At 38.1% G+C, this 24,155-nt stretch overlaps 3 protein-coding genes across 4 annotated transcripts in view; 1 reads left to right on the top strand and 2 right to left on the bottom strand.

Moving 5' to 3' along the window:
* LOC146754426 (uncharacterized) overlaps positions 1-24,155 on the top strand; it is a 599,901-nt gene that overhangs the window by 14,259 nt on the left and 561,487 nt on the right. The window lies entirely within an intron of this gene.
* LOC146754449 (kinesin-like protein KIF20B) lies at positions 90-15,776 on the bottom strand. Its single transcript, XM_085527464.1, has 13 exons — positions 15,773-15,776; positions 15,164-15,281; positions 9,012-9,173; positions 8,433-8,571; positions 7,584-7,706; positions 7,023-7,184; positions 5,908-6,072; positions 5,154-5,273; positions 3,445-3,645; positions 2,926-3,006; positions 2,067-2,193; positions 1,384-1,526; positions 90-372 (listed from the first exon to the last, which is right to left on the bottom strand). The coding sequence occupies exons 1-13, from the start codon at positions 15,774-15,776 to the stop codon at positions 292-294; spliced, it is 1,626 nt and encodes a 541-aa protein (XP_085383590.1). The 3' UTR covers positions 90-291.
* LOC146754448 (kinesin-like protein KIF20B) lies at positions 13,189-23,163 on the bottom strand. 2 transcript variants are annotated; one of them, XM_085527632.1, is made up of 9 exons: positions 23,055-23,163; positions 21,383-21,469; positions 21,144-21,260; positions 20,813-20,951; positions 19,324-19,508; positions 16,297-16,408; positions 15,773-15,844; positions 15,164-15,310; positions 13,189-13,355 (listed from the first exon to the last, which is right to left on the bottom strand). In XM_085527632.1, exons 3-6 carry the CDS (start codon positions 21,192-21,194, stop codon positions 16,316-16,318), a joined length of 468 nt encoding a protein of 155 aa, XP_085383758.1. In that variant the 5' UTR covers positions 21,195-21,260; positions 21,383-21,469; positions 23,055-23,163; the 3' UTR covers positions 13,189-13,355; positions 15,164-15,310; positions 15,773-15,844; positions 16,297-16,315. The 2 variants fall into 2 exon arrangements, with proteins under 2 accessions (XP_085383758.1, XP_085383759.1); XM_085527633.1 differs by having other exon boundaries at positions 13,198-13,355; positions 15,164-15,281.

Below are 24,155 nucleotides of genomic sequence, written 5' to 3'. Positions count from 1 at the left end.
TAAGATACTCGGGGATGGTATGTAATTGGGAACCAATGATGAGCTCCACTTTTGCAATATGTATGAGCTAATGATCCGTATTATAAAGGTACACGCAGCCAAGGAATAAATGAGATTCGCTGATCATATGTCAATGACAGGTGTGGTCGTCTGCTTTTCTCCCGCCGTTCTGCAACAAACACCTATATACAAATTTAAGAACACAACGGAGTAACTGTTACTGTTTATTAACAACCAGTTTTAATAATACGATAAAAGTATGTCCTGAGAAAGGGGAACAAACATGCTTCTTCAAGGTTTTTTAGCTGTTCTGGATCTCAGCCGTCGCTTGATGATCAGATGATCACTTTCGTTCTTTTGTTCCTCAGATTCCTGAAGAAAACATTTCAAAAGTTACTCATCTTTTCACACAAGACTGACAAGCTCTTCTTGACCCACGCAAACATATTTCTTCCCCTAAATGGATTTCAGAATGGAATTTGCTTATTATATTTTATTCAGAAAACTATGGGATACCGAGATCATTTTAATGCAGCTTAATCACAAGGAACAAATATGGAGAATGTACAAAATCCTGTTTATCTTAAAAAAGCACACACATCTGAGGAAAGCCTGAAGGCAGCTTTCATTTTGAAATGCTTGTTTTCAAAAGAGTATTATAATACTTGTTTTGTGAAACATGAAGCGTTCAGAAAACATTTTTAGCCTCAATCCCTGTAGCTATGACTTGCCCAGAATTTCAGTTCTCGGTTCAGTTCCATGTTCTCAGAACTACAGTGAGAAAAGAAATTCTCATCTTCTTCATCCTCTAACAAAAAAAAATAACATTTTGGTTTCTGCCCCTATCATTCGTCAAATCATCAAAAAATTCAGAGGGATATTACAGTGTGGGCAAATGATCACTATGCTGAACAGAAAAAGGACTCTAATATAATTAAAAGATGCAGTTCCAACAGAGCAAGAATGTTCTTAGCACAATAGCTGCCGACAGAGTCATGAAACTGGCACATCAGATCCTTTGCAAGTTGGCTTAGACAGGAGATCATAGTTTAAGCATACCTAAAAAGCTGTGTAAGTTGTGCTCTAGAAAAGCGTGTAGTAGAATAATCCCACTCCGACACACTGAAATTATCTATGATTCCAAATTAGAAGACATCTCTGTGATTGCTACATCAGCTACTTAGTAAACTGTAAGCCAGCCAAACACAGAGATCTTTGAGGACAAACTAAAACAGAACAGCAGGAAGACCAACAAGAATGACTTGGTAGAATAAAGAAATACCTCAGTACTTTCAACCTCCTCCTGCAAATAGATGAAACCTCCAGTCTGTTTGGACTCCTTAGTAGTTTATTTTAAGCCAAGACTACAGTATAATCGCTTACCGAAGAAGCAGGTATATCTAGAGGGCCAGAAACGACAGTGGAATACAGCTTCCTTTTGGATCGTTTTGGCTTGGTCTCTCCTTCTTCGAGACTTTCAGGTTCGTTTGATTTAGGAGAACTTACTGCTGACATCAGCTTCTTGGCTAGAAGAAATTTGTTTTGATACATAAACCAATCAACTTACTGGTTTTGTGAGTCTTTGAATCACTGAATGCAAAAAAAGCTTCGTAACAAACTTGGTTTATAAATGACACGTAAAATTTAAGTGAAAATACTCAGAAATTGTATTTGTTCGTCGAGGTTCTTTATTGCTTCTATAGCTGAAACAGTTTATAGGTTCAGGTACGGCAGCTTAAAGCACGCATTAAAATGGAGTATGAAAGACAATCATGGCTCAGAAGTCGCTGGAAGTCAGAAACTTCAGCAGGAGTTAAACGACAGGCCTAACTTTCGTGCTGACAGAAGCACAAGACAGAACCAACTTTCTCTGTATACTTGTAGGTTTTCACAAATGTAATAATGAATCTCTGAAGAGACGAATAAATGCATTTACTTCATAAATCAAAGGACAACTTAACATGGCAGACAAGTTCTCTAAGAACACATACATTAATAGCCTACAGCAGAAACAAGGCATTCTACAATGTCTAGAAAACATGGAATAAAACTTATTCTACACCAACCTTCAGAGTGTATAATAGAAGGAGAGCTTTGAATAAAATCTCCAACTTCTTGCAGTGTTTCATCCTTCTTTTTAGTCAGTCTTGAAGCACATACTCGCTTTCTCAGGAAGTAGTCTTTTCCAGATTTCTGTTCAACAGAGATGTGAACATGTGAAACAAGAGCATTGTTTAAACTTCATTTTAGTTCAACGTTATTTGAAGTTGACATTTTGAGCTTTACTACTGACACCTCTGTTCATTATGCTGATGATACCACAACGGCAAGTAATGTAGACAATTTTATACCCTTTAGGGAGTTGTCAAAATCTCAGCTATTTCAAGGCATATGTTTCTGAAAGTTTCTTAATAAGGCAGTAGTTTCTTTAAAAGTAGCTCCCAAGCTGTGGAGTTGTTTCTTACATAAGCTGTTCTAATTACATAAAATAAACAAACATACAAAACAGAAGACAACAGATGGGAAAAATCTACTACTCATACTCTGACCATGCCAAGGATACTGCTATCACATGTGAACACCTGTTTTTAATAACTGCCATGCATATTAATGATATGAACCTTAGTTTAATACAAGGGCTTCACTTACAAAAGAACACGATAATACACTAAAGCTTCTCTTCCCAACTATTCAGTGTGCAATATCCTTCCCTCCAAATCATTACACAGTACAGCCATTACACGCTCTGGGGACAGACTGACTTGCCCTTTGGTTAGCTTATGGAATTTAATAGGAAGAGCTCATAAGCATGTAAGATTCCCATTCAGGTATACACATAAGGATAAGACACTGCTTCTTTCGTGTACGAGACCACACAATTACAGGAAGTCCCAAGCTAGCTTCAAAACTAGAACAAAAACCAACCATTTTCTCGTCACTTGCAGAGGGTGAATTAAAAGCCATGACAGATTTTGTATTTTTCGTGCTCTCACTTTTCACAAAATCCTGGGAAAATAAGACAAGTTTCAGCCATGATTCTTTTGGAAAGAACAATTGATGTCACAAAAGTGAACACTTTAAACACTTTTGCTAATAGTAGGGAAGTATCTGCTAGTGGTAACTATTCCACTGTAAATCAAATAATAAATAAGCATTCAATTATAAAAACAGGACATTAAGATATCAGTATTAGACATCTCATGATGTCTAAAAAGCTGATTTATGTCTACAGGTTTCAAAGAAAATACACAGTGGAGTTAAGAGAAATTCCCTTCTCTTAAACCATTATCACTGAGCTTGGCTATTAGTTTTGTTCATTAAAGCAGTTCATTGATTAAATTCTTCAACTACTTTACTGAGGTAGAAATAGCATTTTTTTAATGCTTAAATGAGAATGGTAAAAAGGCATCAGATATTTTGTTTTCTGTTGGGTCTAGGTCATACCTCATCCATGTCATCACTTCTTTTCTTTTTTGCCTTAGGCATTTTCACTCCTAAAGGTACCATGCTGCCGTGCTGCTTTATCTCCGTCTTATCAGGTTGCAGAGGTGTCAGTGGGATTTCCAGCTCCGGTTTTGGGAACCGACTAGTTTTGCCATTTTCTGCGGACACTCCAGAAGAGTCGAGGACAGTTTCCAAATGCTCCTGATAGCACAGAAGAATTTTAAGTGCAAGTGTTAAGGTAGCCATGAGATTAAAAAGCTATAAAGCATCTGGAAAAGGATATGTAAGCATTCGATTTTCCTGCTGTAAGAACACTTGTAACAGAAGGAGTCTATTTCAGTTACAGCAGAGTTTTACCCTTCTTTCCTAGAACTTGTTACATTTAAAATTATTTCCAATCTATGATCACAAAAAAAGTTCTCCATGTTAAACTGAGCCTGATACTTTACAAGTCATTTTTTCTCAAGGGCACAGACAACTACACTTTTTTTTTAATAGAGAATGGTGGTAGAACTGACACGATTTTCTTCATCTCAACTCTGCTGCGTCAGAACTGGGCAGGAACAGGAGCATTTGATTCAAGTGTTCGATTAACTTCCAGCTTTATCTTAGGGAATTTGCCCTTCCTCTTCTACACTAGAGATGTTATTTACATAAGTAAGGTCCAGCTGGAAAGGTGCAAGCCCAGTACAAGTCATTAAAGAACTCCATTGCTATCTTTTCCCTGGAGAGAATTCAGACATTCAAGCAATGACACCGTACTTAAGCTGAAGGCTATCATGTACCTGCTCATGGTCAAATGGCAGCAAATGCACAGCTAAGTGACAGGGAAATGTCAGTATGCATTTCCCCAGCAGCACTTACTGTCCACAATCCACCCAATCCTGTTTTTCTCAACAGGAACAACAAAGTCAGAACTGAGATCACCTGGACTCCTCCTTCTCTATGGCAGGAATTCAGCTAGCATATCAAAAATGAGTTCAGATGCTGGTTGAACACATGGAAGACAGGCTGCTGGGGACATCAGAAAATGGTAGATGGCTGCTTCTACTGCTGCTAGTAACTAGCAAACTCCAGTGTCCCAAACACAGACTAGCAGCTTTTACTACTTACACTGTTCCGACCCCCTGAGGGGAGTCTTCTTCCTCTCAAAAAGTTACCAAAGATTGTAGAAAGACAAAAAGTAGTCAGAGCCACTTTATCAGGCTCTGCTAAGAATCTGAATGGAGTATCACCACCCACTGTATTTCCAAGAATCAAGTTGGTTAATAAATACTTTGTTTTTAAAATATATGTAACTGCCATTTTATGAAAGTTAGCAATTAAAAACTTATATAGGAATGATTAACATCATCTGCTAACAAAACAATGTCCAGAGATCCTGCAGAGGTAGAAAATAAGTTCAATTTGCTGTGCCCGTTTCAGTGGCTCCATGAATTTTTTCCAAGTAACTTATCTAATCATGAGCCACTTCATAAGCATTAACATGAGGAGAGTTTTCAACAGCACCTGACAAAAATTCATCACACAATTGTTTCAACAGCTTTTATTCCTATCAAAGGCTATAAAAACAGGTGATCTGATCACCTTGAAAGGGATAAATAAATTAAAACTTGGGAATTGTTTAGAGAACATGAGACCTTTCCTACTCATTCCTTATCAAAAGCAATACAATCACAACATTTTCAGATCTGAAGTTTCATACTAACCTCAGATTCATTTAATGAAGTGAGGCTCCTAGTACATCGACGTGACAAATAATTGTCTTCAGCTTTGCATCTTAATGGAATACTTTCTCCAGTTTTAGTTTTGCTTTGTTGTTTCCTAGGCTGTAAATATTTAAAAGGAGTAAAGATTAGGCTATGCATTAGACCTCCAAAATATCTCGAGTTTTCTAAAGTTACAGTGTAAAACCTCAAGCTCAGACGCCACATGAACACGTAAGCTGAAACACAGCACAAGTGTGGGAAGGTAGTAACATCTATTCATTGTGTGATCTTCAGATACACCCTACTGGGTCTCACTAACAGTCTCAGGCAGGATTCTGCCTCCAAAAGAGAGAAAGCGAGACATTAGTTAGGGACAAAATCTGTAACGCTGGTCGTTTTGTCATCCATTCCCCCCATACTCTGCGCGCTCACAGCTGCTATGTTAGAACACCAAAGGCTAAACCTCTGCCTGATCTTCAGCATCCACATACGAATACATGGAAAACTGCATGGAAAAGTTCCATAATGTACACAGAGAGATGGTGTTCTAGTAAATAAAATATTTTTGAGAAGATGAGAGCTCGTGTTTGAGTGGAAGACAAAAAGAACCAACAAGTACTCATCACTGAATATGTAGTTAAAGGACTATATGCTAAGAAAAATGATTCTAGCTCCAGTATCTCCTAGGAAAACAGAAGAACAAAAAGGGGTTAACAAGATGTTAAGTACTTACTTTCTATAAATATAATCATACCTTTTCATTTACAGAGTCATTCCTTCTACTTTGTCTTTCTTCAAGTAAAGGTATTTCTGGCAAACACTGAGGGCTACTGTGGTTAATGCGTTGTTTTAATTCCTTTATAAAGTCATCTTTGTCAGCCAGTTCTTTTCTTAACTCTTCTATCACAGTTGCATTATCCTAATAAACAGTAAAAACTGCTGAGTTGTGGGATTGGCAAAAGGAATTAACACACACAAGCAGTATTGCAATTACTTAGTAGCATCAGTTTTAGAATTGCAGGCTAGAACACTTAACTATTCAAGAACAGTAACATTTCACGGATTTGTACGGTCACTGTTACAAGTGCAGTAGTCACAGAATTGCCTGGGAAGTTGTAATACAATATATTTTGATTCTTCTATTTTACTTATGTGCTTCAGCCTTCATCTCTCTTAAGATATAATAACCCGAGCTTTTATTTGTTCCCAAATCCTCGGTACTGTGAGAAAGTCGGCAGTTGTAGGGGAAGTTTTGCTATGAGAACATCTTTCTTCTCAGAGAAAGTGAATCCAAACATTCTCAAAAGAGCACAACTCATTTAGTCTTCTGTTTAGCTTCTGAAATTCTATGCTACGGCTTAGATTGGCTATCCTGATTAAAAGCTGGATGTTGAAATAAGAAATGCAACTTCCAGAGATCATCCCCCCTCTGCTTTTTGATGCTTCCCTTAATCTCTCTCCACGTCCCCTTCTGTCTTTTCATGCCATTGTAGATACTACCTCAGAGAAAGCAAAGAAAGTAAGAAACCTGAGACAGAACTACTGTCTGAGTATTGAGCCTAGCTTGGGATCCGGAAATGCTGTGAATTATCGGAAAAAGCTACAGATGTCCAGTCTGATTGTAGGATCATAAGCATCAAACTGACATCTGCTTATCTGAACTACTGAAAAAATTGAAATTTTAGTAATTAACATAAATTCTGTTTCTGAAGAACAAAAATAAAAGCTGGTGCTTTTTTTGGTTAGTTGCACATGATGTCAATACGACAGTGTTCAAGAACAGAACCACACCCAGAATACAAAGAGCAGGTACAGGAGTCTTACAGAATTTATGGGTAGCTAATCAGGTAGGAGGAAAGGAGAGCTGACCTTGCTTGAATCCTTTAAGGCAGATTGTCTCAGTTCTGCTATTTCTGTCTCTTTTTGTATGGCATTAGAAGCCAAAGTTTTGAGCTGTTTTTCCAAAGCTTCAACTAACTGATCTCTCTCCTCACGCCACTTTTGAATATTATGGTCCCTTTCCTCCAGCTCCTATATTTCATGATGAAAGGAAAGCATACACAGTAGAAACAAGCAGAATCTTTAAGACAGCCTAGAATTAATAAGTTTTTCATATAGCATAAATAAGGACTCAAGCTGATAAAAAGAGTTTATGGTAAGACATTTCAATTAACATATCGTGATGTCACTCAACAAGATCAGGTTATATGCATGTATTACATATGTATTTACTATGCAGATTACTGTATTGAAAACAATCTGCCAGTGCTCTGTAGTGACTAATTATTTGAATATCTTTCATGGTCTACCACTAATTTCAGTTGGCCACTTTCATTTTGCTCCAATTTTTTTATTTTTTTTTGACCTTTTTCCTGTTGCTTGGAAAACCTGCATCATTCATTTAATAAAAATTAAGAGCAAGAAAAATACCTGTTTAAGTTGTTGGATAGTATAGTTTTTATAATCCAGCTCATCCTTAAACTGGTTATTAATCCTTTCAAGTTCTTCCATCTTGTTCCTGAGGGATTCCTCCACAGAACGCATCGTGGACACCTGTAATGTAAGCACAGCTCACGGTTCATTAAAAGACTTCTGTAATCCAACCTGGCCAAATACTTCTTTGTTAAATAAAGAGGAATTCACAAACAAGTGCTGAGTAGGAAAACGACAGCAAGTGCAAGGTTACCAAGGAAGACATGAATTCATTTTTAAGCTTCAATTTTCCACCCCAAGCACACCCAATAAACTTTCAGACTAAGATCCTGCAAAATGGGTTTTAAGATATCTTCTTGTTTAATAATTAAATTTTAACTATTAACATCACTGAAGCTGAAATTGAAGAAAAAAAATATACATGCTTATATTAAAGAGCCTCTGGAAATTAGTCTATTTCTCTTCAAGTAAATAGCATTCTTCCCAGTTATCAGCGTTTTTTCACAAGACTTAGGTTTTAGGCTTTGGAGTTACCACGGATACCAATGGCAAGTCACCAGTAACGTAGAGATAATAACAAGTCCCCTCCAGAGGCAGATTAGCTATTCTCTTCACAAACCTTATTCCAGACTACCAACCAACTTTACTTTCCTCTGTTCATTATCTGTGTGAAACCATGTTTTAACTTCTGGTCCCTTCTAGAGCTTCAATGGCAACTTTACCTAAGATTTGCTGCTAGCCACACTAGTGTGAAATTTCCAGCTTCATAGTTAAAGTTTGAGAAGTTTTAACAGCAGAAAGCCAAGCATAATCTTACAGAAAAAAATATCTCAGTTGACTACAAACCTCGCTTTGTACTTGCTGAATTTGTTTCTCGGCATCAGAATGTTTGTCTTTTAGATCTGCATACTCTTCTTCTTTCCTCTGCAAATCTTTTTTCAAATTCAGTACAAGGGCAGAACTCTCAGAAAGAATATTTTCTAGCCTTATGTTAAAAATAAAGACACAAAGAACATTACTGTTACACATCTCATGGAAACAGCAATTACAGCTTCATCCATGCCCTGCCTGTTGGTTTCTATTTGTAAATAGACTCTTAAATCTATCTAGACCAGTGACAAGATTTAAACAATTACTTTCGAATTTCAGCTTGCTTCTCATAATCAGATGCTGAAGCAATAAATTATTCAGATGCTATTCTGAGGGATGTACAACAAAACCACCAGCAATCCCCATATTATTCTTTATTTCCTTGCACACTCCTGTTTTCCCTTGGAACTCAAGTAGCATACCAAAACATCCTAAAGTAGTAGTTTGGCCATTGATAAGCATGCAGATGCATTAAGTCGAAGGGTTGTTCCCATTAACTATTTTTAACTCTAGTTCATTCTCAAAGGGCTCTAAGTTAACTCAGTGGTTACTTACGATTCTATACGTTGCACTTTCTCCATTTCACTCTTTTCCTTTTCCCGAAGAGAGCGTTTCATCTGCTCCAAGCTGTTTTTCAGCTGCATAACTTCTTGAATCAGATTTGCTTCTTTGCTACTTAACTCTTCAACCTTTTTGTCTGCAATTTTTAAATGAGAGCTTTGGTCATATGATTAGAACAAACCCACTACTATTTGGAGTATGGAGGAGTCCACATCCCTCCATCAGTCTCTGGTAAGATGCATATACGTGATGCCATTCAGTGGTCACATTAGGATTCAATATTTATGCCAAATAAAGGCAGCAGGGACAAATCATCCAAGAACAGCATCTCATCCAAAGAAGGCCCTGACTTTCTCCCTTGCACATATTTTGCAACAGGAATACAAGAAAGGAAGGGAATACAGCTAAGTTTTAGATTTTCCCTTCTACATTGCATATGCCTTCCGTAATTCTAGGAACACTGATGCTCAGCTGTGCCCAGAAGTGAAGTTAAATGCATCAGAGCTTATCCAAACCATTTTGCTCAAATATTGCCCATGAGCGAGCAATTAGCAGGTCGTCAACAATTGATAGTTGCTTCAGGAAAAACAAAACAAACAAACAAAAAAAAGCACTTGAGCAGCTGATGCTACTCAGAAGATCAGCAACAGCAGTTGAAACAATCCTAGAGAAACTGCTTTAAAACTATTACCAAATCTGCAAGTGCATCAACAGATGAGGAAAATGCAGCAAAAAGGAAAAAAATAGTGCAAAAAACTTTTATTTTTAAGCATTCAAAAATGAACAGCATAGGACCTTCTGAAAAAGGGATATTTACATAACAGTTACTTCTATTTACAGTTTAACACAGTGGCTTTTCTCCTTATACCATAAGGTACGCGCTTCACAGCCTTTTGCTTCCTATCCGGAATAGGAAGCAATTTATTGTTTTGGAAGACACCCTGTTCAACAATGGAAGAAACTGTACCTTTCTTTGGAGGTGGCTCTTCCACAGTAGGCTTATCTTCATCACTACTGCGCTTTCTTCCCACTTCCAACTCAGTTTTCTCTTGTTTCAGTGCTTTAACTGAAAGCACTGAAAATTGGCTGCTTTCAGTTCCTTTATTAGTGTTCTCTTCTGCCGGTTCTGCTTTAATGGTAGTTAAATGGTAGGTAGTCTTTTCCTGTATTGATATAAGATCAGTTACATTGAAGCTTAACAAAAGGAGCACTTAAGTCTCAGTAATCTTCTGTAGGCAAATATTTACACAAAACCATACAGCTAAAATATTTACCCGGTGACTCTATAGACATCAGTTACAAATCTCAATAGCAGACAGAACAAGTACGCCTTCAGATAATGACAAGTGCAATACTCGGTAGAGTATACAAGGGAAAGCAAGAGCCTAGCAGGTTACAAAGTAAAAGACTTGCACACAATCAAGAGTTTACCAGTTTATCAAAGAATTTCCTGTTTCCAAGAAGTCAACAAAATTACAAACATGGTCAAAGAGCAAATGGTCAGCTCTCATACAAGTTCATCACATCACAGTTCTGCTAAGCTGCTAAAATCACTTTCATCGTGACAGATATAATCCAACCTTAAAGCTTAGTCAGCTCTGTCACGCATATTTTAGATTGTGTCCTTGACCACAAGTGAAGCTTCCTTACTTACAAGATGACGATTGTTAAGCCATGCTGGCACTGCCAAGGACTGATTATTCATATTTAGTAGCTTATGAAAAGAAAAGCTTCAGAAGTGTTCAGGCCACACAATCTCACAGATAGAGTTGGAGCCTTGTTCTTGGAAGAAGTAATAGGTGAGGACATGACTACTCATCACAGTCAGCTTTAATACCATGGAAATACTAAGTTGCAGTGATGCAGACAGTCAGAGACTAAGAAGGGTCAAGTTGCTAAGCTTACAAGGTTAGAGATCTGAGTGACAGAATTAACTATAAATGTTTTCAGAGCTACTTCAGGCTACCAAACATCAAAAAATGAACAAAAACCACCAGAAGTGGTATGCACACATACTTAATCAAGCTAGTCTTCACATATTCAGTAGCTCGAAAAACATTAGTCAGGATAAAGTTTTATGGACTGCATAGAACGTGGAGATATCCTGATAATGGAGCCTACTGGAATAGCATTTTAAGCTACCACAAGTTGGTATTAAAACAATTTTACACAACATCTTCTTGATAAAGTTACCTCAGTTGCTTCTTTAAGTTGCTCAACAGACTCATCCAATTTAATGACCTGCATTTCAAAGTCTGTAACACACAGAAAAGGTTGTATTACATAAGTAGCCAATAGATAGTTTATTAAGTAATCAATTTTTCCAGATATTCTAACGTTTAGGTAGCTTTTGAACAGATTAATTAATTTGCATGTGGTCTTCACTTATTGGGAGTGATTCAAAAGTTTTCTATATTCCTTGGAACGAAAACATTGCATCAACAAGACATAAAGAAGGGTAGAGATTACAATATAAAATAAAAATCAAGATATAGACATTTAACCGCATACTTACGAAAGCGTAAAGCTGCTAGTTGCAGTTTAAAGGAGAGGGGGAAAAAAAAAAAAAAGAAATAACCAAAAACCGTGGAATTGCTGAACCTGAATATACACAAGGAACAAACTATCACTTATCTACAGGCTATGGTTCCAAAGGTAGAACATCTCCTCTAATTCCTACTCAAACTGGTTATTTCTCTTTTAGATTAATGAACTATTTCTGTCTTCTACCTTTCACATTGCATAACTCACCTTTGTTCTTCTGCATCAGCTCTTCTTCAGTTTTAAGTAGTTTGGTGTTTTTCTCTGGTAGCTCTTCTTTGGTCTCCATCAGTTCAAAGTTAGTTTTCTCCAGCTGCTTTTCAAACCAGCCAGTATCTTCCTTCGGGTCCCCCAGGGATACAATGGAACTATGTGCTGCCTCAGCTTGCTCTTTAATATCCATGACATCATAATGCACAGAATCAAGAATGCCCTCAGGATCAACACAGGTGTCAGGCACTATGCTATGTTCTCCACCCTGAAACGTAATTTATAATCAGTTAAAACTGGTGAATAGCTGACTACATAATAGCTGTTATTTCTACACATAGTCTGGATAGCCACTATGAACACAGCCATACAAGAAGTTTTTAATTTCAGCTTCAAAACCCACCTCACAAATTCACATACAACATGACAGTGATTCATATGGGGGGAAGATAAGTGGCATTCTAGTAACAGCTAATATATTTTATAGTATTTGATGTTTGGTCACTACTTAAACCAGTTTTCAAGAAATTACAAAAGAGTTATTGCAGACTCCAATCCTGCTTTTAACCTCAAGAGTTTCACTAGGCAAACAATGTACAAGAACTGCCACTTCATGCAGCCATAGATTTCTGCTTTTTTTATGTTTTGAGTTTCCAGTTGCATTCAATGCAACTGATCATCATCTTTTCAGTTCTTTGTCTTGCAGCGCCACATCACCCTCATAGGCTGCTCCCTCTACTTTCACACTTAACCTCTTTCAGATAAGGCCACAATCCAAGGGCACACATCCATCAATTGTGCTTCAAACACAAACTCTCAGCACTTCAAAGTTTTCCATCAAGACTGTAGCACTGATCTGACAGCTTAACCTCTTCAGTGTTATATCATAGCACTCACTCCTACCCATTCCGCTTAACCCCCACTTTCCCACTGAAGCATCTGATGGCCGTAACACAGCTTTTCAAACTCTTTACTGCTCCACTTCTTTTGTCAACACTTGAACTGGACAATATTCAAAATTACAACAGCAGCAAGATATGGGGTAGCTGGATTTGCTTTCCTACATGGGATCATATTTTGAGAAGAGAGAAAAATTAAGTAAATAGCATAAAATCTCCTCCAGATGTAACAAGTTGCTTCTTGTTAGGTTGAATACTTTTTAGGAATGAGATTCTCAGAAGATGCTTCTGCCCTCACACCCCAAAGAAACACAAAGACCCCAGTAGAGATTTTTAGAAAACTCTGCAGGAAAATTAAGCTCAACTAAAACACTAAATTAAAAATCCTGACTGCTGTATGGAGACAAACACCCAGATTCACTACAGATACTACACAAATAGATTCATATTCTTAGAAGAACAGATTTTCTTCTTTAAATGCAAATCATAAGTACTGATCAACAAAATAGACTACAACATACTCACTTTTTGTGCAATAGCTGAGAATCTTAGCACATTGAGTGTTTCTTCATAGGTTGAAGCACACTGGCTGATGTTTGCTAACATGTGTATCTTCCCTTTTCCACTGAAGAATCCCTGAAGAAAGTGTGTTAACTTACTTTCACGAAACGGTATGTGCTGCTGCACCCTTTGAAGACAAAAACCACAACAAATCCCATTAGCAGAAGTTAACAGCTTCATTTCAATGTGAGAGCTATCCAAGTGGAAGACAACACATTAATAACTGCACTAGTCTTTAAATCATTTTGAGTTGTGGGTTGTTTTGAATTTAATCTTTTTGCTAGTTTGCAGACAGGTTGTATGATTGTTCCAGCTACTATGCAGCCATTATCTTCTTAGACAACCCACGAGAACATTTAAAACAAAAAGTACATTCAACATCCAGCCTAAGATAGGTCATACAGCCTCACGTTAGCTTAAATTCTCTCTCACCTTTCTCTTTCCCTTACCACATCTGGCAAACTGACCTATCTACTTCTAAGAAAACAGTACCCAACAAAATCAGAGATAACCACTCTCTCAGTATATTGTCTCTAGGAAAGGACAATAGTAAATACTTTGGAAATAAAGAAGCATATACTTATCACAACATCTCTGGTGTTTCCTAAACCAAGGTTAAGCCACTGAATCAAACAGCTGGTGATGTACAGAAAATTAGGAGAGAACTCCTAAAGCGTGACTAAACACACTGTTCTCTAGTGAGGTTACCTGCTGGACTCTTTACAGCTACTGAATTCTGCCAACAGAGCTAAAAGCTTCACATAGCTACGCTCCTGTCACAACACACGTGACCCATAAGTAGCTTTAGTGCAGGAGTGGTAAATGAGTTCTTATTTTAAAGAAAATTACTATCAAAGTCATCACTACATTTCCCCCATATTGTTAAAATTTCAAGTGATCAGGACCAACAAATAAAAGAGTTCTGAATAAATCAAAGCACTTTAAGCAGCAGCTAATTTTAAGGAATCCTTCTTCCCTAGAAAGGACAGACAGATAAGAGACTAATCCAGTAGCAAGGCCTATTTTCATCTACTTTTAAGCATAACAGAATTTGAATAGGCTACCAGGCACAGTGTGGCATTTCACGAACACAGAGCTCACCTAATCTTTGGGACAGAAAGACACCTTCAAATGAGAATCAGCAGAGAATTCTGCAATTATATCCAGCTGTGACTGTAAATAAATACTACATTGTTTAAAATACAGAAAGCTCTGTCTGCACTCATTTAGAGCACAACCTCAGACAGAAGTAGCAAGCAGGCTTTCTTCTCTCTGAATTTGGTTAGCTAGATCAGAAAGAATGATGAAGTTGCATCAAGGTTTGGAAAAAAATATATATATATGTATATATGTAATTGTATATATCTATATGTATATATGTAATTATATATATCTATATATAATTTTCCTTTTCCAAATTATATATATATAATATATATATTCTGACCATGTCTCTTGGCTAGGACAAAGCACAGCAATATCCCTGAGGAAAACTGTTACAGCAGAACTAAATGATAAATGCAACTAACTAACAAAGGAGGAAAAGGTCTAACATTTCACACATTTAAAGTGAAAATAGTGAAAACAAATTTTATAATCTGCCCCAGGACTTGTTTGAGAAGGCAAGGCCAGAAAAAAAAAAAAAAACAAAAACCACAACGCTAATTTGCTTAAGTCTATGATAACACATTCAGAAATTTAGAACTGGAATGGTTTTATTTGAAAAAACAAACAAACAAACAAAAAACAACAACAAAAAGAAGGCAAGTTTATAGATCACTTTCTTAGATCATTAAGTCTTCACACATCTGCAGAAGCCTACAGATAGTTTTCACTCATAACATAGTTTCGTACTCTGCATTTTAAACAATAGTTTAAACATTGTACATGATATCTGAAATCTACAACTAGTTTACAGTTTGTACAAGGACTTACTTTGACTGCTGACTGATCTTGAGTGCACTAATACACTTGCTTAGAGTTAGGAGAGATGCATTGATATTTCCACTCTCTTTCAGTCTGTCACCTTCATTGCACGTCTTGGTATTCCTTTCTGAACCAGCAAGATCACACAGTGATAATCTGAAGGCAGATAAGGAAAATTAAGTTTTCTTGCCTTTGAATGTACATTGATTATTTATCATTTCCAACACAACCACTCCTCCTAGAGGAACAATTTCTTGAACCCTTTCATGCTTTTTAATGTTGCTTTCCTAGTGAAGTTGCACACTACTTCCTGCCAAACTCTTTTCCAACACAGCTTCCATTTTTCTGCCATATTCTTCCTTCTGAGGATTTACATTAGTTCAGAAGTTGAGTGAGAAGGATAAAGGAACACTGTGTGGAACAGTGGGCACAAGATATAGAACAGCATTACAACTTGATGGTTTAGTACTGCATAATGACAGGAAATGGGGAACCACCACTCATACAGGAGGCTGTATCAGGGAACCTAGTGTCCGTAGCCCAATATCAATACATCAATACTGAAAGTAACTGACAATTTCATCCTAAAAGAAGAAGGGAACTCTGCTCTGAACTTACTCATTGACTCGTGTCACTCATGGCATTTCAAGGTCTTCAATTCTTAGTACCTTAATTGTAAATATACTGTGGCTAAAAGGAGAAATGAAGCAAGGTCAATAGCCAGAAATACACACATTTTCTAAAATCTGTAACATCTGTTCAAAACACTGCTGGATTTATTCCAGATTCAATTAACAATAATTCTACTAGATGCATTAAACCTTTTAAAGAGACATTCCGTCTTGGTTTATTTTGCTTTTCTTCCCCCTCATGAACCACCATTACTTACATGGAAGAAGGCTTAGTTATTTTGTTGAGAGTTTTTGATAAAACACTTAGCTTTTGTATGCACTTATCTGCTTGAAGGACTAAACCTTCTTGTTCAAAGCACTAGAATCACAAACTGTCACAAAATATCACATGGAACACTAGATATCAAGCCTTTTTAAAGCCTGTTCCCCGAAAAAAAGCCATAAACAATATTTTCATTCATCCCTCTTCCCCACACTATGTTACACCCAATGTTAGTGAAAGTTTCCCACCTTCAGCTGGAGCAAGTATTTAGCTTTGTGCTTGCAAAACTCCGGTGTTTCTGTCCCAGTTTAAAAAGTCTGAAAGCTTCTTTAGAATCAGAAATCTGAACCCACTGCAAACCTTTCAAAAGAAGGAAAAGTGATTTTTGCAAGCTTCGCTAGCAAAAGAGAAAGTGAACAAGAAATAAGGTATACAAACTAAGAACATTTAGTTAAGACAATAAAATACTTCATTAACTCTGCCTCAAACATACGACAAGCTGATGGCAGATAAGACTAAGATTCTTCCTCCCACAGAAAAGGGCAAGGTATAGTATAGCACAACAGTTTATCCTACCAGTATACTAAAGTATGTTCCATCCAAATTAAGCAAGCAGCCTTAGTACTGAAAGTACAAAAGCTAAGTTCTTAAACTACAGAAGCCGAAAGTTTGTATTCATTGGTGCAGAAGTCAATCTGAGAAGTTTTTTGTTTTAGCTTGTAGTTTTTATTGGGGATGGGTTATCTGGATTTTGTCTGCATTATAACGACTGTATGGCTCTCATTTTCAAGGATGATGAAGGCAGTGGAGTTCACACAGGCTTTATGGGCAAAGTACAGGAATAAGGAGAATACTGTTGAAGATGCAGATACGTACATGTAGCTTGTTGCCTTCACATTCAAGCAGACACTTCTAGAGCTACACTGAACACATTTAAGAGTTTTCTATCTCAGAAGAAACATGTTACACTATTGCATGACAAGATTGGCAGTTTGCAAAGTATTCTAGTTACCTTTTACGTAAGAATATCCCTTGATGTCTTGAGCAAGGCAAAGTGTCCTTTTTTTTCTGTCATTTGATAAAGGAGCCAGTAAATCATAAAAACATTCATTGTAAATCTCAAAAAATGAAACCCAGAGAACTTCACAAAATCATCTATAGATAATCTGCTAAGTTGGTCTGATCCTTCTGAGAGATTTTCTGCACCTGCAAAGTAGAAAATATTACAAGTCAATGTAGAGACAGTAAAACTAGCTGCATTTAAAAATAAGTAATAGTTAAGCTTACAGCTTAAAACTTTTCCCAGAACATAAACACAGAGAACCCCCACCTCTCATACAAACACCAAGTATCTGGAAGTCAAGACGCTTGCCCTACACATTTGCAAAGACACGCCTGCTATAAAGCTTGCTTTTTCACTTCCAAAACCCAATCTAACATCTATAGTTGGGTTAGAAATATTCAGAACTCTTCAGTCTTTACAATATAGAGAACTGAACTAGTAAGGACACTTCGTTCTGACTTTTTAGGGAAAAAAAAGTATTTAGTGAGTTCTTAAGTGCCCTAAAGGCCTGTCGGAAAACCACTAGGGATCTTATCAGAAATCATACTCTTTTTCTTTGTTTTACTTTCACCTCATAAAACCAGGTTATGATAGATGTCCCAGTAGTCTCCTAGCCATTTTATTCCTTCTGTTTTCTGCCCAGATGTCCTGCCCATTATTCCGTTCTGTTACAAATAAAAGCTAAATAATCCTTTTATTATCAGCATTAGCCAAAAAAGCCAGTCGTTGACCTTACAGAAGCTTTTCTAATTGCTACTGTTTAATATAAAACATACCCTTAGAATCAGCTGGGGATTTGTCATTAGTGCTGTTGTGATGGTCTACCTACGAAAGAAAACAGAGACTTTAGGATTTATTATTGATGTACAGCACCAATACACCACTGGTTGCTTTTATTTATTTATTTATTTATTTATTTATTTTAAAAGCAGCTGTATTGCTCTACCAGAAAACAATACAGTATAGTTCCAAGGTGCCAACACAAAAATCCTGGCTACACGTTTTGACTGGTTTCACCTTACTACTCATTTCTGACAATTCCTTTACTATAAGATCTGATGCATTTCAGCTTCCTGATTCAGAAAGAAAAAGAACAAATAGGGAGAGAATCCCCAACAGGAAAAGGAGTTATTTAATAAGATGATTTTCAATAGCCCATTTATAATCTGCATTTTACCCTTCATGAATCTTGGACTCCTGAAATATTTTTCTTATTGGGATTTTCTTAATTCAGGACTTCCATATCCTATGGCTTATTAGGTCAACTCTCAGAAAAGGAAGTTAAGGTAGAATACTTGATCACTTAATGTAGATAAGCAGCTTATTATTTCTTAACTCAGGCTATCAAAGTGTTACACAAATGAAGTTATGACTAAATTTTGTAAATATAATATTTTTAAGTAGTTTGGTCATAGAAAATACAGAATAGCTCCCAACATGTAGATCTCATGATGTTCATAGATGTATACTCAGCTCCCAGGCTTCAGGTTGTGTTGCTTCTTTATAGAGCACAAAAGTAGAAAGAAATTCTCATCTACTGAAGAGGAGGAATCTCACCTACCAGATACAGTATGCTTAGAAGTAAAACTTTTAACATAGAAGTTTTCATCTACATGACACTCACCCAGATCTGGCTTTGTATAGTCAGCAAAGCTTGTACCTACTTAGCTTATAAGGTCAAGTATTTTACCTAGGAACACGGGTCTTGAAACTAGAGGAGGCACCTATATCGCACGATCACATCTTAACTCTCTAATGGAGTAGGATGAGATCAGCATATAGCTGTTCACTGCATTTTCTTTCCACATACTCACTAAACCTAGAACAGTTTTACACATCTTTGGTTCATGTAGAAGACAGGTGTTGTTTTTCCCCGAAATACTTAAATATCATTGGAGCCAGACTTCATACTCAGCTGTGCTCTTGAAATAATTCAGAAGGAATTTTACTGCCACCTGCCTTTCACACTGTGAAGTCCACACTTAACCACCTCATCAGTAAGATCAAGTTAACATACTCCACAACTAAAATACCCCAGTGTGGTGTAGCACACCACTAATAAGATGCTTCATTCTTTTTCAGCAGGAACAGAAAGACAAATAGAAAACTGTGTGTAAATACAGAACCCTCTTTCATTACAGAATGGAAAGGATAACACTGAACTATCACAAGATGCATGTACTCATCATTTCTTTATAAAGTAGTTTCCTACCTCTTTTGTCAGACGAAGCAACGAATTTTTAAGAGCAATTTCTTCTCTCACTTTGTCATTAGTCAGTTTTACGTAATCTCTCCACCGAATAGGTTTCAGATCCATTTTTGTGTATAGCCTTCCTCCAACAGTTTTAAACAACATATCCATCGTCCTTGGCAAAATACCAACATCATCTTCTGTCCCTGTAAGCAATACACAAAAGAAGGGCCAGGTTACTATTGTAAGCAACATATAAACATAAATGAAGACAAAGATAACTGATTCTAATCTCAAAGTATACACAAAGAATTTAGAGGCCAGCTACAGTCTGAAGCAATGTTTGCAGTGTTACTAGACTGTTCCCTGAAAAATACTGGCTTTAAGCATCAGCTCACATCCCATTCCTTAGACATTACAGGGCATCACTTTAAAACAGCCAGAATATTCTGCATAAGCTTAGCCTTAAGAAGAAAAAATAACCCACAGCAAACTCCCACATTTAACAGACGTGCAGATTTTCAACTGCTTACCAGGCTCCCTTCCCGCTCTGAAACAACCCTGAAATAACAACCAGAGTGATGTCTCTGCTACAACATTCCGTTCGTCCCACAAACCCTATTTAGAAATATCTACAAGTCTCATAAAAACTGTTAAAGTAACTCAGCTCCTTTCCCATTGCCTTTTCTTGGAGCACACAACTACCTCCACATCTTGCCTACTTCACGCCTTAGTTTTTCCACTGTCACTAAATACCAAGCAAGCTTCAGTGTTTTAAAGTCAGTCATGAACACAAGAGAGGACAATACGCAGAAGAATTTCTATAGTGCTGTATGGAAGGTGCATAGAAAGATAATTTTTGAACATACTACCCTGTTGATTCTTAATATTTAAGTCCTAAAAAGGTATTACTATGGGAAAGTCTTCAGCTCCACGCATATAAAACTATTGGAAATACATAGTAACAGAACACTAAATAACAGAAATAAGGGGAACTTGTTTCCTGTGAACCCAATCGTTTCATTTGTTATGACAATATTAAACATAAAAAACAACTGCTCCCAGCCAGAAAGGAGATTGATGTATTATTTCTGTACTGCTAAAGCTCAGGGAACACAATCTTCTATGCTGCTGTTATTACTAAAATCAGAAATTTGAAAAAAGATTGAAATACCTTGATCAAATGTTTCAGAATGTTTAATTTCTGCCTACAATAAATCAAACAAACTCAGACATACTTTGCCTTCAAATAAAGAACAGCATTTAAGATGCACGCATTTATAGTAGGAACAAAAACCAAAGTTATTGTAGTGTATGCTGTCTTACACACTTGTAAATTTAGTAATATTTGTTATGGAAGAAGACGACTTTTCAAGGCTACTAGTATTCAAAAGAAGGCAACGTACAAGGCCTGTTGAGTAACTAGGTAAGAAGTCATAACATCTCTCTCTTCTAGAAGTAGTTCTCACTTTAAGAAATTAATTCAAGGAAAAAGCATTTCTGCTCATACCTTGGAATGTGTAAGTTTTCCCAGCATTTGTAACGCCATACGTAAAAACAAGGCAATTACATCCTTCTAAGAACTCTTTCACTGGTTGCTTCACAGTACCTTCAAAGAATTCTTCTTGAGTTGCTTCAGGTCCAAACACCTGAATGTTACCAAGAAGCTGGTTAATCTCTTTATTTTGTTTAAGCAATATTTAGGTACTTGTAAGGAGTCAGATACACGTTGATAATTCTAAAGACAGTTAAGAAAAACTTGTTTGCTTTATATGAAGTAACAGAAGACAAGCAACTTTTTCCATAAATAACTTAAAATCATTTAAAGACAATTAATTTACCTGTGAAAAGGTGAACTTCTGTGTTGCCTGTCCTAAAGTTTTATCGCTCATTCTTCCCAATGAGCTCTTAGGGGACTTCAGTATAATGCTTGTTGAGTCCTCAAGTGAAACACATCCCTATTACAAGGAAGCACAAGTAATGCAGGCATGAAAAAAGTTTTAAAAGGTCATCTTACAGGAAAGAAAACATATATACTTTAAGGGTTGTTTTTTTGTTTATGATTAAATAAATGCCTTACCTGTGACCCATTTGCTCTCTCCCGTGCCGTAAAGGGTTTAATACGCAGGCAAACTTGTATGTGTCCCCTAGGCTCCAAACTAGACCTCTAAAATTAAAGAGCTGGAAGTTAGAAATCTGACTAGATCCTCTGTTTGAAGATTAGCACATTAAAGCAGCATTATTTTCATCATCCTATTGTAACAGACTCATTTGTTAACACAGGAAGTAATAATATTTTACTGTTTTCACAAGTGCTTTGGACCCTGCTAAACTTCTTAGTCAGAGCCTAGAATTTCAGAACAAGTACTACTGCAACACACTCCTGTACTGCATTCAGGCCAACTATAAACAAAAGTACTCCATTATTGTGCTTCTGAGACAATGTTAGCTTCATCCACTGATACCGGTGCTCCTCATAAGGTATCAAAGCAACACCACACATCTTGGTCTAGTCTATGCGCAGTCTAAAAGCATAGTGAAGATGATTTTCATCTTCTCTGTAAGATTCTAATGCTTCTTATAAAGAAAAGAATTAAGTTTATTTTTTTTTTGGAGAAACAAGCTGCCTTTGTGGTCCTGAGGGCCCCTTTTTGTCACCTGTTGGGCACAGCAAGAGAGCTTTTCTTGTACAAATCTATGCCCTGTGTACCTTTCTCGATCCCAAAACCTAGAGTTGTGGTGCAGACACTGGATGCTGACCAGAGCAGTAAAAGAACAGAAGAGGGGAAAAGCAGATACAGGTAAGACACCTAAAAGAAAGAAAAAGAGCAGAAGAGAAGGAAGGATACAGTTAAGAACAAAGGACAGAAGATGGAAAGTGCTATAGAGGATTGGACTGGACATGAGCAGATCAGAGCTACACCAAGGTGTGGCTTCTCCCTGTGTCCCTATCCACCACTGGCAACATCCCCCAATGACAGGGATGCTGCTGCTCCAGCAGCTGATGGGGTTGTGGTCTGGGGTTATGTTCTATGCAGAGCCTCCACAACCTGCTACAGACCCCCAGTTCCCTGACACTTCTTCTTTTTCCAGGTGCCTGCACACAAGGAACAGGTGTTCCCCATGCCCTGCATGCTGGTAATTAGTGTGGGCAATTACTGTGTAGGAATTGGGGGAGGGAAATTCAGGGGTGGGATAGTGAGGATGAATTGGAGGGGGCTGGGAAATTGTTTGGGTGGGACTGTAGAGATCAGGCATGACTGCTAGGATGGGGGATATTTGGTTGGAAATACTGTCATTTCTATTACTCATTGCTTTGTATGATAAGTTATTAAATGCTTTATGTTCCCTCTGCTACATCTTGCTTGCAGTCATTTGTGCAGAGACAAAGGTCCTCAGCTCTACATGCCCCTCCAGGGCAGGATGGAGCACCACAGATGGCAGTGTTCCACAGCTGCCACCAGCAGCCCCAGCTCGTCCCTCCACACCTGAGGTGTGAGTGGCTGTGAGAGGAATGTCTCTGTGGAAGTGCAGCTCATTCCTCCCCTCTGATGGGGGCAGAAGGCATCTGCATTTCCCTCATGGCTCTTATTTCCTGTGTTACTGTGGGAAATGAGCTGAGCCACTGTGCCTCCCTACTATGGCAAGCTCTGCAGCTCTGCCACTGTCTTTATACTCAGCTGTTCCTGTGTGTAATGCTCCACACTTGGACCCTGCAGAGCCCAAAGGCCTCCTTGGCTGCTGTTACTCACCTGGACATTGAGGGTGCTGGGTCTCCAGTCTGTACCTGCTTCCAGGTGTCACTTGCAAGACACTGCGAGTCCACCTGGTTGGAACTGCAGTCAACAAACACAAATGTGAAAGAAATAAGAAAGGATTCTTTCATTTCACAGGCTTTCATCTCCATTGAAAGATGTTCTGCTGTGCAGCACAGCTGGGAGCATTTCATATGTGCAAAAAAGGGGGATAGGCCCTGGCTGTGCCGGGCCCCAAAGCAGCCCCGACTGTGCTGGGTTCCCCTCTCACCTGGGCCCTGCAGTGGCCTCAGCTGTGCCTGGTCCCCCTCTGCTCTGGGCCCTGAGCTGGCCCCAGCTGTGCCTGGTCCTCCTCCATCCTGGGCCCCAAGGCCCTGCCTCTGCCTGCTCCCCCTCTGCTCTGGGCCCTGAGCTGGCCCTAACTGTGCCAGGCCCCCCTCTGGCACAGGCCCTGCCTCAAGCCCCGCCCCCTGTGGGCAGCAGTGCTAGTGCCTGTTGGTTTTGCTCTCTTCCCTCTTCTTTCCCTGTTCTCTTCACAAATGCATTCAGATCCCCCAGGATGACGTGCACTGACACTGCTGCCTTCTTCCTGCACAAACTTTCTGGGCAGCTCAGCTTTTTCTACAGAGCAGCGTGCCTTTGGAAGTGCTTGGAGGATGTAAACTAACAGCAAGAGAACACTGAGCTCTTCTGGGTCTTTCTAGGAATGGCAAAGAGACAGGAGAGAGTGCTCAGCCTCGAGTGGTTGCTTGTATGCAGAAATCACAGTTGTCAACATCTGTGCTGTTTTGCTGTAGGCAGTAGTGTGTGACAAGAAGCCTACAATTATCAATTTAGTGAACGTAATTAATTGTAACAGTTCCCCTTTCTTCTTCCCATGACACTTGGGTTATGGAGTTCTCCTATGCTATGTGCCGGTGTAATACCTCTGAGCCACAGCACTGTTGCGTTTAGCAAAGCTCATGGCAACAGGCTTTGGCCAACCTCAGAGCTACGTAGATGATGATAAGATATCCGATGATAGGAGGGAAAATGAACAAGCTCCAAGGTAAGTGTTGTTTTTTCCTTCTAGTCAGCACGCCATCGCTAAATCTTCCA

The sequence above is a fragment of the Coturnix japonica genome, chromosome W, assembly GCF_054131305.1.
Source record: "Coturnix japonica strain WE chromosome W, WE-NBRP24, whole genome shotgun sequence".
Classification (NCBI taxonomy): Eukaryota; Metazoa; Chordata; class Aves; order Galliformes; family Phasianidae; genus Coturnix; species Coturnix japonica.
This window is presented reverse-complemented; position numbering and strand designations above follow the sequence as displayed.